Raw genomic sequence first — 17,092 nt, 5'->3', positions numbered from 1 at the left:
AGCCGATTGATCGGGGTACATGGTTAGCAGATCACTATAGGCCCTAGAAATGAGAGAGGGGCTTTTGTCCCTTCGTTGAGTGTCACTACATGAGGTAGCGAAATGATGTCTAATTTATAGCTGGTAAAATGGATACTTATTAAGGCCAAACTGACTATTGTCAAACCACTGGTAAATGTAACATTCAGATCCCAATTATGTCCATACTCTTAACCACACCACAAGTTTTGAGGTACAGAAGTCTTGAGCTTTATTACATCATGACATTTCTATCTTTCATCTCCACTCTACATTCCAAATGCCTCTCTCAATTCTTTTGAAGTGAGGAGCATCATGATGCAAAACATGGTCACAAATGCTCACACATAACACTCACACACGGGGAAGACGCGGTTGGGGAATGAGCCGGGAAAGAGAGGTCACAATCTTTAAGACAAACAAGTCCAACCAGACCAACCAGACCACTGGGATGTCACCTTGGATTAGGATGCAGCATTTTTATTGTAAAAGTCCACATATTAGGCAACTCCCTTTGTGAAAAGGTTTTCAAATACATAGACAGGGAGTAGCTGATAATTGAGAATTAGATCATTATATAATAGGTATTCATATTGCCAATACTATGCACACATTAGAAAGCTAGCTTTTTCGAGTATCCCCATTATGGAATACATTTCAAGTTGACAATAATAACATGTTTCTCACCATTGAAAATTTGCCAACAACTCTCCCAAAGAGTCAATATTTAATATTTAATAAAACAAGAAAATAATTGATTCTATTTACATGTGTTTGAGGTTATACACTAGAGCACTGATATATTAAAAGTTTGTAAAATTGGCAGCTAGATGTGTTTCAAGATTCATCCAGATGACTTGATGAGGACTTTACATGGATTCATATTAATAAAGTCACCATCATTTCTTTTCTACTCCTAAGTTATCCATAAAGTTTTGCTAGCTGTGATGGAATTCTGACTCAGAGCAATGATTTTCGTAAAGAAGAACTGACAAAGGGTGCTAATTTGGAAAAATAAGGGTTCAGGATGAGCACACAAAGATGAAGCCCCACTCATGATATTTTGAAGTCTGGGACAAGCGCTTCATGTGATTACAACCTAATTAAACGAGGCTACAGGCGCAGACTCAGCCTCCTTGTAAATCATTCATTTGTTATTTCATTTTTTAAATTCAATCTTCGGTACATTAAAAAAATTTTTTTTACAGAGTATAGAATACTATATTCTGAACAATAGTCAGGTATGAATCTTACTTATGTCTGTAGTGGGAGGTCCTCAAGCACATGGGTCAAGGCTGATGCTCCCCTAAACATGGAGAAATAATACACAAACTTTATTTATTCCCTAGTAGACTCATTTTTGTATACAAATAAATGACATAAATATTGTTCTAAAGGAGTATGGACATAGACTAAAGTAAATTTTTGAGAATGAATATGAATAGTCAAAGTTCTTTGGATCCTTCCATTTATCTCTACAAGTTCAAATGTCACTTGACAATGCTGATGTGGAAAGGTGAGGCGCTGGTTGCAGGCCAGCACAGAGCTATTAACGGGAAGTATGGGGCCAGTTCACTGCAAGCCATACTTGCTGAGCACTAGCTGTGTGCCAGGCACTAGGCAAGGTGCCGAGGACCCAAAGAGGGAATGACAAGGATACGGCCCACGAGGCACTCGCAATCACTAGAAGCAGATCTTGAGATGGAGAATGAGTTCTGTTAATCTCTCTAGTCCTAAAAGGAAGGAAAAAAATAGCGGCAAGCATGTACAATCACTGTATACTCTATGAAATTGGGCATATTTAGAAGCAGCAAATGTTGAACATTCAGTCTATATTTTACTTAGAGTGTTTCAGTATGTGTCATACAAGGAAAAACTAAGCTGTTTCAATCTTCATGCATGAGGGAAAACATAGTGAAAAATTTCCCCTCCAATTCCAATCCCAAATCCTTTTAAGTACATTCATGGTTCGTTTATAGCCCAAAGACACAAAAAAATAAAAGACGGTAGTTGATGATGATAAGTTTAATTTCATTTATTTTGGCTCTAAAGAGATGCATGCATTAAACTTGAAGCATTCTATGTTATTGAAATATTTACATCATTGTACATGTGATGTAGAGGAAATTTTCTATCTTGGGATAGAGGTAAATTGATTTCTGGTCTAAGTTCTTATATTTAAAATGAGTTGTGACTTGTCTCAAATGAGGGAGATGTTGTATTAGGATCAAATTTACCAGAACTTGACCCCAAATGAACCTAAGATATAGTTTGGGATGTTTTGTATCTTAATTGTATTTTCAGTTGAATAAGGGCACCACCACTGTAAATCAACATTACTTTTACTATTTCAGTTCTGTAGTGGGAAATATGTCATTTGGTTTCAATGTTCTTGCTCTAATTTCACTTTGCCCTGCAGGTTTGCAACACAGAACATTATAGTTTAAATTACACTTACTGTACTGAAAGAGAGCTGGGCGCAAACAATATGACGTGAATGCAATTTACCAGGTTAGAACGTAGAAACAAATTCAACTCGTTATAAACCACACAAAGGATTATTTCAGTGGACTTAGAAAGGACACCTTCTCTCCATGAGATTTTGTGAATAAGACCCATATCAATAAAACCAATACTTCTTCACAGGTAAAGGTAGGAGACCCAATACACCAGATTGAACAAGCAGAAGGCAGTGGGGAAGAAGATCCGCGCGTAGGAGTCCATTTTGGCAATCCGGATGTGTATCCTCCCGTGCCTCCAAGCTCCTGTTCGGCAGTCTTCGAAACAGCAGAAAAAGCCGGCGCAGTCCTTGCCATCCAGACACTCATACCCATACTCTTCATCTCTCTCTTGAAGGTGCGTGGCATTGTTCATTTGAATGGTTGCTGATCTTGGGCGAATATCAATAGTAGGGGCCTGAGACAAGGGTAGGGACAAAGAGGGATCGGAGTTAATTATACTTGATAAATCCTAGGTAGTTTCTCCATAATGTTACCAACGTGAATGATGAATCTGAAAATGAGTACTCAGGAGATTGCTATGACAGTGTGATCTACAATGGTGAAATTGAATTTAAAAGGATAGCACATTTGCAGATTTCAAATTTTGAGCTTAAGCAGTGCGGCTGAAAATAATACCACCAAGCTAATAGCTAGAGCAAGAAGATTAAACACCAAAAGAACGCAAAGTTTAAAGGTGTAAATCAAACAACTACATGGAATCTTATTCTAGTAAATATTAGATGTGAGGTTGGTTACATGAAGGCATTTAAATGGTTTTGCATGTGAGTAGAACAGAGAAATAAAAATGCATTAATTGTGAAATCAAATTTTGGGTCATGCTTACCTATAGGTGAATAATAAACCCCATTATATGGAGCAAATGTCTTAAATGCTTTTATTATAAAATGTTATATATATATATATATACACACACACACACACATATATATATACATATATATATATATTTTTTTAATATATAAATATAGAAGTTCCCTGAGTTTATACCACACTAGTATGGCGTATGTTTTAAGGGAATATGGTACTTTTGGGAACATTCACCATATAGAAGCTGCAGAATGGTGGCAACGTTTACCTGCCTGTAAGTGAAAATTCAGAAAAAAAATGGGACCGCCTGTCAAACATGTCTTAGCATTGAAGAAGAAAGTAGTACCGATTACCTGAATGCTAATCAAATTTTTCCTTCAGGACAAATTATAAAATTGCTATAAGACTCAGTGGTCTTTTTCATGTTAATTTGGATGAGCTAGTTTTAGGATAATATATAGGCCAAGCCCAGTGTCTCTGACTCAGCCGTGAGAAATCAACTAGGGATGGAAATCTTGTGATAGTGCCCAACAGAGCCTAACGGCTCCCGGCTCACCCTGGAAGGTGGGTATTGGTGTTTTAACTAAAACATTTTAAAGGGCATTATTTTTAGAGAACTGACAGGTAAAGCTTAGACCAATAGAGATGATTAGATTTGTTTATCAAAAAGCAATCCTGTTTTGCATTAGGATTTACCGCGTGAGACGTTAAGGGCCTGTAGGTGTTATGTGGTGTACGTTAGGTGCAGGTAGGGAAACTGGATTTAATTTTCATCTGAGAAGAGAGGGTAAGATTTGGCTTTGATGTGTAAGGGGGCGCTCTTGACTCATGGCATCTCATAGTGTTTATAGCTTTTTAGCTCCATGAAAGGTCAAAACCTCTGTGAATTAGTGTAGGGTTGCTGAATCAACTCTAGAAATCTATAGAACCTTCCCATCTTAAATGTGTCATCTTTAGTAGAATGCTTAAATGTCTACTCATAAGAAAATAAATAAAATAAAACACCATGTAAGCATTAATACTTAAACTCAGCAGTTGCATGCAGTGAATTTCCATTCCAAAAACAGTATACCTTGAAGGAAAACATCCGAAGAAGCTTTGGGTTTGTAGACAGAAAAGAGAATCGCATTTTTTTTTATTATTATTAAAAGGAGGAAAACAAGGAAAAAAGAGACAAAATAAGATAAATTAAAAATGCATTTTGAAAACATAGTAAGTAAAATGAACTGAAATTATAAACACAGAATGACAGTTCTGAACATGGAACAAAGTATATGCCTAAAGCTGGAAAAGGAAATTTGGTGATTGCCAAATTCAGTAAATTAACCTACAGTTATCTAACTGCAAACGCCAGCATGGTTCATTTGTGAGGGATCTTCCCATGACTTTTTTTTTTTTTCTGATTATCACTAAGAAGGTCTTAATAAGTGAATCCTGACTTAATAACCCAAAAGGACATATTAAATGGGAAAATGAAAATTTAGTCTCTCATTCACACCTTAGGTTCATGCGTGTTCTGATAAATCACCTAATTGACTTAAAAAGGAGAAATGCATGAAATTCTCCGCTAACTTTAGTTTCTCGGTTTCTTTCATCCCCTTTCTCTTCTGCTTTCTTTTCTTCTTCTGTCATCTTCATGACCCTGGAATAAGGAATCCAGGCGTTTCTATTCCTGCAACAAAATGCACTCTGCAAGGACCTTGATGTTAGAGAGGGCCAAAGGGCTTTTTCCAAAGGACTCTTCAAGAAGAAAAACAAAACAGAACTCTTCAGACTTGTTTGTAAGCCAGCAGTCCCCTCGTGTCCTTGTTACTGTTGACAGGTAATAATGCTGAGTAGCAATAGAACCACCTTTTGGGGGGACATGAAATGGAAACTGAAGGAAAGGAAGAAAACAAAAACACCAACATGTCAAAGAAACTAAGAGAAAGAACCTGTGAGGGCCGGGAGAGGCAGAGCAGATGGGGAACGAAAGGACCGCGTGAAGCATAGTGAGTATTTGGGAAATTAAAGAGGAGCATGTATTTTTTCGTCATCAAGAATAATGATGCTTCTTTCTTTACCTGTTCTGAATTCTTGTATTCAAATAAACATACACCATTTAGGGAGTTTCACTGGTGTTCCTGGAGATGCATCAAGATGCAACCTAGAATCAGCTAGATTTCCTTGTTATAATTCAGCCCTCTGAGGTCCACAGGTCAGACAGCTAGTCACTATCATTGCCCTCAGGGCCCTTAGAACAGAAGACCAGGAAAGGCTATAAATTTTGTGAATTCCTTTGCCTCTGTCTTGGAAGGGAATGGACCTTGCCTCTTTGTTTAGGTGGGTAAATGGGTAGCTACCTGCTCTCTTCAAAATTAATAATAAAAGACAGTGCCTTTAGGCATTCAAATTTGTGCTTCATCATCTCTATTTTAAGTTTGGAGCCCTGGTTAGAGCATTGTCCCAATACGCCAAGGTTGTGGGTTCAATCCCCAGTCCAGGGCACATACAAGAATCAACCAATGAATGCATGAATAAGTGGAACAACAAATCAATGTTTCTCTTTCTCACTCTTTCTCTCTTTAAAAAATCAATAAATAAAAACTAAAAAATAAAATAAAATAAAGTGGGAACAAGCAGAAGTCATTCTTTCTGTTTCCAAATCACTGAAATCAGTCCAGATTGATACCTGTATAAATCATCAACATCAAACATCATTGTCAGCTAGTGATGATAAGAACTTTCACATGTAAGGTTCTATGTAATGCTTTTTATCTCTATTAACACATTTATTTCTCACAGCAACCCCGTAAGATATGTGTTTTTTATAATATTCATTTTATATATGAGAAAACAAATACATAGGCTAAATAATGTGCCTAACAATAGATGAGACATTTCTTTTGAAATAAAAAAGATAAACTGAGTATGAAACCAACAGAAATCCTCTGTATGAATTACCGACACCCCCCCAAAAAAAAACAAAAAAAACACATGTATACACATTTGCAAAAGTGTGGTGACCAAAATTTCAAGAATCTTGTGGCTTCTTAGTAGAAAGCTTTGGATAAAAATTTTAATTTATCCCTGGTGTGCTTCAGTGGATTGAGTGCCGACCTGTGAACCCAAAGGCCGCAGGTTCAATTCCCAGTCAGGGCACATGCCTGGGTTGTGGGCCAGATCCCCACTTGGGGGCGTGGAAGAGGCAACCAATCAATGTACCTCTTGCACATCAGTGTTTCTTTTCTCTCCCTTCCCCTTCTCTTTAAAATAAATAAATAAAATCTTTAAAAATTTTTAAATTTAAAACATCAATAATTTAAAAATATTATAGTAAGGGGGCAGAGAGGTGAAAATCAATGAAACCTAGAATAATAGCAGCTAGATGCATTTCCCAGCAATGGTTACGCTCCCTGTGAAATGAAGAGAACAAGATCTGCCTCCGTGAATTAGGTCTCTCTCAATGAATCCTTATGTTCTGGTCAAACTCACACATTCCCTTTTCATGTGGGAGCCCAAAGTGTTGAGGCTTAACCTGCAGATAGGCTGGGCAAGACAAAAATGAAAACAAAGCCGGGTGGTCTTTCCGCATAAAACTTTCAGTGGTCCCAGTGGGAAGTGATACGTACAGGGTTTTTCTTCTTTTTGTCTTTGTCCTTGCTTGGTTTCCGGTTGCTGACAAAATAATGCAAGGTACCATACTCGACCAAAGCAGAGAAGACAAATATGAAGCAGACAGATACAAAGAGATCCATTGCTGTGACATAGGAGACCTTGGGGAGGGACTTCCGGGCAATGGTGCTGAGGGTCGTCATTGTTAGGACCGTCGTGATACCTGAAGGGGGGACACAGTAAAACAAAGCATGTGACCACATCAGCAGGTTGAGTAACTCAGTCATGACTGAGGCTAAACTTGTGAGTTTTGATAAGCAATTGCAGTAATGGGAAAGGAAGTACAACTGAAATCATTCACTATGCTCACAAATATTTATTGCCTTTTAAATGTCATTTAATCTCAGAGCACCTCTTCCTCCTTAACTCTAAAAAATGTGATAAAATGTTAAGTCATCACAACAACTTCTGCTTGCTGTCGTTGCGGAGAGGAGAAAAAGGCATGGGGACCATATTAAAACATGCCTGCCTTGAAGTCAACTTCTAGTCAATGATCCACAAATAGGAGAGCAGACCTGCTGTTTGCTCCGGGGTCTCTCCAACATTCCTCACTTCTCAGCTCACTCCCCTTGATCCCTCCTCCCGCCATTGTCTTTGCCAGTGAGCGCTCACTAATGAGTGGTTAAGATGAGTTATGAGAGTGATTCCGACTGGCAGGAATCTGGACTTCAAGAGAAGAAATTGATACAAAATATTTTCCTTGAAATATTTGTGAGATGGATACATTGGAATGTACCAACCCCTTTGTTCCATTTATTCATAAGTGCACATACATTACTTGAATAATCATTGAGCTACCAGTTCTGTGCCAGGCACTCTACTGGGAGTAAAAATGATATTTACATGCTAACGTGAGAGACAGACGTAGCATGGCATACAACACATACTACTCCCAGTGACAATTAATTGTCCCAAAGTAATAAGCTCAACGTATTTTGGGCTCGTTTCCGCACGTAACATCAGACACTATAATTGTTGCATAGGATTTGTGACATAAAGTACCACATATAACAGAAAAAATAGAAATAACTTTATTTTGAAACAGATGGGAGACCAAATTAGGTTTGGAAGAGGATCAATATGCAAATGATATCTTTAAAAAAAATTTCCCCAGTAATTGCTCTTGCCCTCATTTTTAGTAGCTTGGTACAGATCATTTTGTCAGAAAATGACTAGAGTTGCTAAGATTTCTGAGGTCTCACTATGGTTTGGGCATTTTGTACAGAATACCTTATTTAACCGAAGAAAACCAGAGAGTAATAAGTTTGTGCTTAACACTAGTAAATAATCGGGTTACTCACTTTGTAATGAAATTTCTATGCTGAGACATTTTTTCCCCTCAAGGTTTCATTGAATCATATGGTTTTCCTACATAGCAGTTACTTCTGTTTGAAATGATACATGTTTTACATGTGCGGAAACTGTGACTTAGAGGTTAAAGGGCATTTCCAAGGCCATGCTGTAATTGTGGACTGAAATTCAGGTTTGTTGGACTTCAAAACCCCAGCTTTTAGCTATTGCATGATACTGCCTCTCTAGAAAGGACTGAGCAAGAGATGTGGCTATAATTTTCACATAGCTGTTGAAAGAGATTATGGTTGAATAATTAATTTTCAGTAGTTTTATTCTTAGTTACGTCTTTAGGGAATTTTATGTAGTGTGAAAAGTTTATTCATGGACCTCAACTCCAATGTCCCTGTGAGTCTGTGGCTTTGTTTTAATCTCTGGGTGCCTTCTTCCCCATGTGAGAAAAAGATGTGACAATCTGAGACAAATATCACCCATTATACAATAGACTGAGAAACCTGGATCATCTTAAAAATGGGGAGACAGGTTCTCAAAATTTCACAAGTAATTGTGTTTTTCCCAAAATAATCTTTTTAGTGGCTCTTGGATAAGTAGCCAATTAATATGTATGTATATCTTCAAATGTTGTCATGATTATATATGTTAGAACTAACCAGTGGTGTGCTGGTAAAGGTATAACCAATGACTCTGGGAAATACGAAGGCTGTGATTTTTAGTGTTTACCTTTTTCTATGGTGTTAATACTTTCACCTTGGCTGATGCCAAGCTGCCAATGTGACATCACTGGACACAGCATGGGAAAAGGACAAATGGCCAGCTCTCACGAGCTGGTGTGAGCAGAGCTCCAGCATATAAAACTGCCCAGAGACCAATATCAAAACCTACTGCAATTAGATAGGTTTTTTTCCCCTAGTTAACTTAAATTTATTAACTATTTATTAACAAATTCTATAAAGGTAATTAGGAAAACAGAATCAGGAAACTTTAAATATTGTCTTTCATTTCTAATATACTAGTTTTCTTTAAAATGAAAAAAATAGCATTTTATGTAATTGCTGACTGAATTAAAAGCAAATAGATTTAGAAAAAGAAATAAAGATGTATCTCACCTAGAGAGGTTCTGGCCGGCACAGCATCCTTATTGATCCAGAAAGACACCCAGGACAGAACGACAATGAGTGTGCAGGGAATATAGGTCTGGATGGTGAAGTACCCCATCCTTCTGCTCAGCTCAAAGTAGACACACATGACCACGTAATCTCCTGGAACAGAACAAAGATGGCCCCATGCGACCCCTTATCAAACACGGGAAAGCATTTGAAAATAAGCAGAGAGCAAAATCCAAATGAAACTGAAGTCTGATCCTTTTAGACGCAAAGGGACTACTAGATAGAAGAAAAGATTTGAGTGTATTGATCAGAGTTCTTCTTTCAGGTGGGTTTTGATGGTGCCTTTTCTGCCTGCTTATTACAACACCCAATATACATTTGTTTTGTTGTTTTCTGGGGAGGAAAGGAACGGCGAACGGCGTTGTTACACTGTGCCCCTCTTGCCCAAAATGAATCGGAAGATTGGTAACAATTTCCTCTTGTTCTCAAGACCTGTCTCCATACAAGCCAGAGAGTAATATGCTTGTGCTTAATTAACACTAGTAAATAACTAGGTTACTCACTTTATAATGAAATTCCTGTGCTGAGATTGTTTTTTCTCAAGGTTTCACTGAATCATAATGGTATTCTTTTGTAGCAGTTACTTCAATTTGTAGTTCCTCATATATATGCGTGCTTACCTATGTGATGTCTGTATCCCTCATTTAGACTTTCCCTGCGTGAGTCCACAAACTGCCTAGTTTAGCTCATCATTGCACTACTAGTAATCAGCATCCTACTTGGTTCTAAATAGACATTTCATAACATTTGTTGAATAAATGATCAAATGAATGAATACAGTTATAAATTTAAACATAAAGGAAAAAAAAGACCAGAAATCAAGAGGCTATAGTTTAGAACATTTGGGTTAAAGAAAGGAGTTTCTATACTAAAGGCATCAAGACATAACCATGAGAATAATTTAACATGACACAATTTCAGGTCTCTGGTTTTTTATAATCAGGATTCAGGCATTGCTTTTAAAATTTCATGTCCTTCATTATGTATGGTTCCAAGTGCAATGTTAGGGAGTTATACTTTCTGAATTTAGAAGATGTCCTATGGAGACTTATCCCAGTTCTTATATATTTATGTTTTCTTTCACTCTTAGATAACATCAGCTTCAAAGACCATACCTGTTCTTGTAGTGGGAGGTAAACCAATGAGAGAATCCAGTTTTCAAATATCGCCTCTTTTCCTTTACTAAATTATAATTGGTCCTAAAATGCATGGAGAGTGATATCCAAATCATTTAATTATTTGGCTTCAAGCCTATGTTTCTCTACTTACTTGGCTGATTTAGATCTGATTTGAAAATAAGGTGCTTTAGAAGCCTCATGCAGAGAAGACTGACTTACTACCCAGTCCTGTTCCTCCTTCCGCTCTCAAGCTTTCCTCCATACCCGTCCGTCAGAGCTGCTGAGACAGAAAACCCTCACTGGCTCCTCCTCAGGAAGTGAAGACTCTCCCCTGCGGTGTTTCCTAAGTAGGGTTCTGAGTAGCCCCTAACACTCCCTTTTGGGGGATCAATGGGCTCCGTATTACTTCTCTGAGTCAGGCCTGGTGAGGGCAGTGACAATGACGGGGGCATGGGGGAATCCGACTCCCACTGGAACATCTATTCCTTCTCAGAGATCAATCAGTAGCAAGTATTTAGTGGTCCTGTCTCAGAACTTGAAGGTATGCATTTCTTATTAATGTTAACTAGATTTTGGTTCATTCCCTGAGGTTATACTTCTCTGGACTTAAACTTTTTAATGTCCAAGTGTCTTATAAATTAGTTTGGTCCTTACTTTTGTTTTAATTCAGAATATAACAGACACAGGCTATGGCTGAGGATTACAGTCATTTCATTTGAGATGATCCCTACTAAGGGCTATTTTTTTTCCTTCTCCTGTTTCTCTGATATGAATACCAAAGGCAAATGTAGGCTAGGGAAAACAAAGAGGTTTTCTTTTAAAATAATAATATTCAGGGGGTACTTTTTCTCCCTCTTTTCCAAATCCTTGAGAGTTTTCTGTATATTTTAAATGTGTTAAATGACATTGGACAAATTGTAATATTTTCAATAAATCTGGACAATTTTAGTAACTTCTTTTTATTCCTTATCATATGAATGAATGAGAATCCACACTTTGGCATTAATGATTTGATCCTCTTAAAGGTGAACTTTAATTTTGCCTCAAGTTAACAAGATAATTATCTCCATTCAGTTCTCCTCTTCCCTTTAGGTCAGATTCTAAACTTCCATAGCCTTTTATTCCATCAATTTCTATTTTAAGATAATAGTTTCTGAGCATCTTTCATCTTTACCAGCAAATCTAAAGCCTTTCTACTGCTGTTATACAGATTCAAACTTGGGAGCAGGCCGCTTAAAAGCAAAGCATCTTCTCAGGGACAGCCTGATGCCTATGTTATCTCTGAGGCCATATTGCTTTTTGTATTTAAAAGGACTCTTGGGCTGAGGCACCTCTAAAACCAAATCCCCTGAGGGTGCCGCATCAGTGATTCCCCAAGGGCAAAGGGTTCAATGTCAACCCAGTCAAAGGTGGTTGTTTCAGCCACTTCAAATTTATTTTCTATCCACTTATTCCAAAATAAATATTTAAAGTCATAGAGTTTTATAAATTAGTTTGTTCCCTGCTTTTATTCCCTCCCAATTTAGACGTAATAGACACAGGCTATGATTGAGTAGAGAAGAACGTAAAACTTTAAGAACATTCCTTAATGTTTATCCTTTATATTTAGTATTCTTCTTATGCCTGTTTTCAGGAAGAGACTATCAATATCAGTGAACAATGAACTATTGTTATTTATTTAGTGTGATGTAAAACATATGAAAACCTTAAAATTCTGTTATTGGAGCATTTAGGATCTATTTCATACATGAAACTATTTCTTCTTAAAAACTCAAAGTCCTTCACAGAGAAGTCTGCCCCTCCATTGAACACCTAAAACCATAAAAATAATTATATTCTAGTTACCAGTAATGTGGACACTGGACTAAATGGTTTGCATATATTATCTCTAAACTTCCTAATCACTTTGTCAGGATGGAAAAAAAAATCCTATTTCTCTTTGTTCATTTCTCATGATTCTTCCTCCACTTAAGTATAGAGAACAGAGTATTTATTATTCCACCAGGTTAACTTTGAAGGTTCAGTTACATTCCTTTCTTGAGTCTCATCTTTATGTCAACAAATATTTTAAATCTCTGCTATGCACAAAGCACAGGCAATGTGGAGATTAAGATGTAAGGAATCTCACAACTAATTCTAAATTAAATGGAATATATGAGAACAAGATTCTATCCTCTCTGCCTACAACTCAGCCAGACAGAGAGGCATGCTGAGACAAGGCGCTGTATCTGCCTTCCATGTTCCTTATTCAGCTCTTGAATCTGAAGCAGAAGTCCTTGAGGTTCGTTTTGAACACAGACAAGCAGGATAGTTGATTGGCTGTACTTTTATTTGGGAAAATTGTTTTCTGAACTTAGATCTGTACCTCACCTAATGCATAAACATAAACTTAAAATGGACAAAGACCCAGATTTAAATGTGAATATAAATACTACACATGGAGAAAATATAGGATGATATCTGCATAATCTTAGCATGGAAAAGGCTTTGTCAGGCACACAAAATATAAAAGGCACAAAGGAAAAAAATTACAGGTTTACCATGTAAAGCTTAGAACTTATGTATTGTAAATAACTTGCTTTAAATAATTTTAAAAGGCAGAACAACACACTTGAATAAAGTATTTCCAAAACAAATAAGAAATGGAAGGCTCATATCATGGATACATAAAGAATTCTCACTAATTATTGAGAAAAGAAACCCACATTTTCAAGTAGGCTAAACTGTCTGGACAATTCATGGGTGCTAAATATATGAAAAGAACTTCAGTAGTCATCAGTAAAGTAAAATATTAGTATTTTATGTGCAGCCTGTCAGATTGGGAAAAAAATAAACTGGTAATTTCCAGTACCAAACAGATGTGCACCAAGAGCAGAACTATACTGTCTTGGTATGGGTATGCATTGTTGTAAACTTTTCAGATGGTAATCTGGAAATATATTTAAAAAAACATATTTTACTTGTAGATATTTGGAATAAACACTGAAGAAAAAAACATTCTCTAAAATGTTGCCTTTCAATTGACCCCAAGTTCTTTTCAAGGTTTGCTGTGTGCCCGAAAGAAGGACTAGAACATCGAGTCCTTGGGCAGAATCCTGTCCCTGAGCTTAAGGAGTCTAGACTGGCACTGTGGAGGAGAAAAGACTTTCATATTGAATCAGTTTCTAACTTCTGTGCATGCCACTTACAAGTGTTTCATTACCTGCCCACCATTCCTAGTGGAAGGTTAGGTTCTTATAAACTCTTTGGGAATTACATTCAACATTCTTCCAACAACTAGGCCCTGTAAGGTCAAGAAAGGGAAAAACATATTCCTGAACTGTAATCTTTGCCATCAGGGAATCCTCAGGCTAAGAAAGACATATAAATATAGCATCACTACCCAATGACACGAAGGCTCTAATAAAACAGATAAAGGCTAAGTAATCTCACATGCTATGATTAGATGAAGTTTCTGGCAAGCACGTTCTGATAGTGCTCATTAAATAATGGTGATCTTCACAAACCTTGGAGTCCCATGCTTCTCCACAGAGAAAGCCCAAACTCCTTAGCCTGGCATGCAAGGCTGTCTATAATCTGAATTTAACACAGACCTTTCTTTCTCATTACTCCATGTCCTTGAACCCCTAGACAGAGTAGATTAAATATTTTTATTTCACTCTTCTATAATGTTTGTCTTTATTCGTCCCAGCATCTTATCTCTCCCAGATCCCTACTTCATCTCCTCACCCCTCTTCCTCATTCCAAATGCCTCTCCCGGACCCGCAGGCATGCATGCTCTTTACTGTGACTAGACTTGTACTAAGACTAAATAAAATTAAATAAAATTTAAAAAGTATTTTCTCCGTTGATCAAGTTGCATTTTATGAGCTGGATAGCTCCATGTGTGTATTGACTACTGTATTGTGATAGTACTGATTACAGAACAGTTACTTCATTGTGGACGGCTCCTTTGGACAGTGCTGGTCTAGATGAAACTTTCTAGAATGCCTTTCTGCTCATTCCCTTCAAGTTCCTCAGTATAAAATCCATGCTGCATAAGATAGGACTCTAGTCCATTTTGCCCTGATCCATACAGAACCATCCCGACTGTGTCCCACATCATTTATAATCACCATTTTATGACCACCCAACTGGATTTACTTTCTGCTCTCCCAAGTAGTCTTGCTCATTCTTCTGTCCACAGTTGCCATGTTACCTTCAATTTCTGGACTACTCTCTGCTCCTCTGATCACTTCACACACATAGGCACACCTCTAAACCCTTCCGGAATTGCCCATTGATGTCAGGACACACTAAAATTCTTCAACTTGTCCTGTAACACTCTGCATGGTCTTTTCCCTGACTACATCTCCAGCTCCGTCTTAAATAGTATTTTTTCACACTCCATCCAGGGCTCTTGTAGTTCCTTCAATGCCCCCTGCTACCTCTTGCCTTAGGGTCTTTTCACCTGAAAATTCCCTTGGTTCAAACTCTAATGCCACCATCTTAACTCTATTCTGTCTCAGATGTCACTTAATTTAGCTGAACATTAGAAAAACCCTTATTAAATCAGATGTGCTCAGTTAGATCTTACAGCACCATATGACCTTCATAGAGCTGATCATGACCAAAAGTATATGACTGGCATGAATACTGAATTCACTCTAGTTTATAATTAGTCCATGAGCTCCATGATGAAGTAGATATACCTACTTTGCGCACTGATTTTATTCTCAGCATCTAGTATAGTGCCTGATACATAGAAGGAATTCAACAGTTATTTGTTAAATGAGTAAATTTAGCTAAGGAGGCCATGAAGGAAATTCTAGGTGAACTATACAGCAAAAGCATTTAAGACCAAAGAAGAGATCAACACAGGCTTTTAAAGTACAATAGTCCCTCTCTATATTGTGGTTCACTTATTGTGGCCTCACTGTATCACGGGATTTTTAAAAATATTTTATTATATTATATTTAATTATTCATCACAGATTTTTTGCTATATCTAGGGATTTTGTAGTACTGTATACATATATTGTTAAAGTTCCGTAGGTTTAAGAGTGTAGAATATGTTTAAGAACATAAGTAGTGTTTATAAAAGTATGGAAAAGGTTAATAAGGGACTGGGAACGGTTTATAAGTGTGTGGGAAGGGTTTATAAAGCCTTAAAATATATATAAATACTAAAATAAATGTAAGGTTCCTACTTCACAGATTTTCACCTATTGCGGGGCGTCTAGAATGTAATACCCGCAATAAGTGAGGGAATCCTGTATTAAACTTTTATTTTAAAAAGTATTGCTTCCAGAAATAATTTGACTGGAGACTTGCAGAACCCCGGAGATATGGCTATAAGGTCACGGAGAGCTGTTAGCAATCTGAACTGCTTGCCAAGAAGAAAGAAGGGAAGGAAATGCAGCTACATCAGAGTGGCTGCATTATGCTTATTAAAGAATCGATTGGTGAGTTCGGCTGCTCAGCCAGATCCAGTTAGTGAGAGCCGAGAACAAAGGACCGAGCCGCTGAAACAGCCCTCGCCGTCTGCCACATCGAGTCTAATAGGTGTGCTTTTCATCTCAGAATGGTACCATTTTCGTTTCATCTGTTGATTATTTAAGCTCCTATGTGGAAAAAAAAAAACCCCAAACCACAGTTGGGGGAAATATAATGAAAAATAAAAAGTAGAACTTATCATTTTTGTCTAGGCTAAACCTATCCCCAATGAGGAAAAAGAGCGTAGAATTATGGTGAAAACCAGGAGCTGCTTCAGGTTAGATTGCCTCGCAGCAGCGCTGGTGTCCAGAATTCTTGCAGGGGTCCCTTACAGCGCTGATCTCTCAGAAAAAGCGGGGGGGGGGGGGGAGCAGGAAAGGTGAGTGGGAGAAAGGTAAGGGTGGTTTTCTTCAGCCTAAGGAGGAGACTTTCCAGGAGCTTCGGAAGCAAACTGTGCCACTGAGTTAGTCCTGCCTGGAGGCATGAGAGACAGTGCTTTGTTCTCTGTCGGCTGAGGTGGGTGGTCTGAATCTCCGGTTCTGTGGTGGCCAAAGGCAATTCCCCAGAAAAGGGGTCTGTGGCGGGCTGTTAGCAGCCAGCCCTTGCAGCACCTGAGGAAAGGGAGTACCAGCGCAGAGAAGGCCATGGGAAGGAGGGGGCATTAATAATATTCATGGATAGGACTGTGGTGTCGAACTGGCTGGGTTCAGAAGTCCTAGTCCTTCACTAACTGGTTGCGTGACATTAGGCAAGGTGCATAACTCTCTGAGTCCCAACTCCCTTACTAGGACTCACCACACAGGGTTATTGTGGACATAGAAATAGTTACTATTCGATACATGTAATGTGCTGGTGTAATTCCTGACTCAGAGTATAGGTCCATTAATGTCAGTTATTACAATCTAGTGTAGTCTATGTAATAGAGTTAACACCAATTTTCGTGCATATAAGCATAGGAGAGATGCTGCCAAACATTTAAAAGAAAATTAAAGTTAAAAAAGGGTCCTAGAATTTACCAATA

General features: G+C 37.8%; 1 protein-coding gene across 2 annotated transcripts in view; it reads right to left on the bottom strand.

The window, feature by feature from the left end:
- Window positions 1–225: 225 nt before the first annotated feature.
- The window catches only part of GABRG2 (gamma-aminobutyric acid type A receptor subunit gamma2), a 73,996-nt gene continuing 57,129 nt past the window's right edge, over window positions 226–17,092 (bottom strand). Inside the window, exons 7-10 of one of the 2 annotated variants that reach the window (XM_090288541.1) lie at window positions 9,419–9,571; window positions 6,959–7,164; window positions 4,420–4,443; window positions 226–2,934 (exon numbers count right to left, since the gene is read on the bottom strand). In XM_090288541.1, the coding sequence (XP_090144667.1) occupies window positions 2,659–2,934; window positions 4,420–4,443; window positions 6,959–7,164; window positions 9,419–9,571 (659 nt within the window). In that variant the 3' untranslated portion in view covers window positions 226–2,658. The remainder of the gene's footprint in view (window positions 2,935–4,419; window positions 4,444–6,958; window positions 7,165–9,418; window positions 9,572–17,092) is intronic. The other variant, XM_090288542.1, reaches the window with a different exon arrangement.

This window comes from Furipterus horrens, unplaced genomic scaffold (genome assembly GCF_987537825.1).
Source record: "Furipterus horrens unplaced genomic scaffold, mFurHor1.1.pri manual_scaffold_10, whole genome shotgun sequence".
NCBI lineage: Eukaryota > Metazoa > Chordata > Mammalia > Chiroptera > Furipteridae > Furipterus > Furipterus horrens.
The sequence above is the reverse complement of the archived record's forward strand: the minus strand, read 5'-3'. Positions and strand labels throughout refer to the sequence as shown.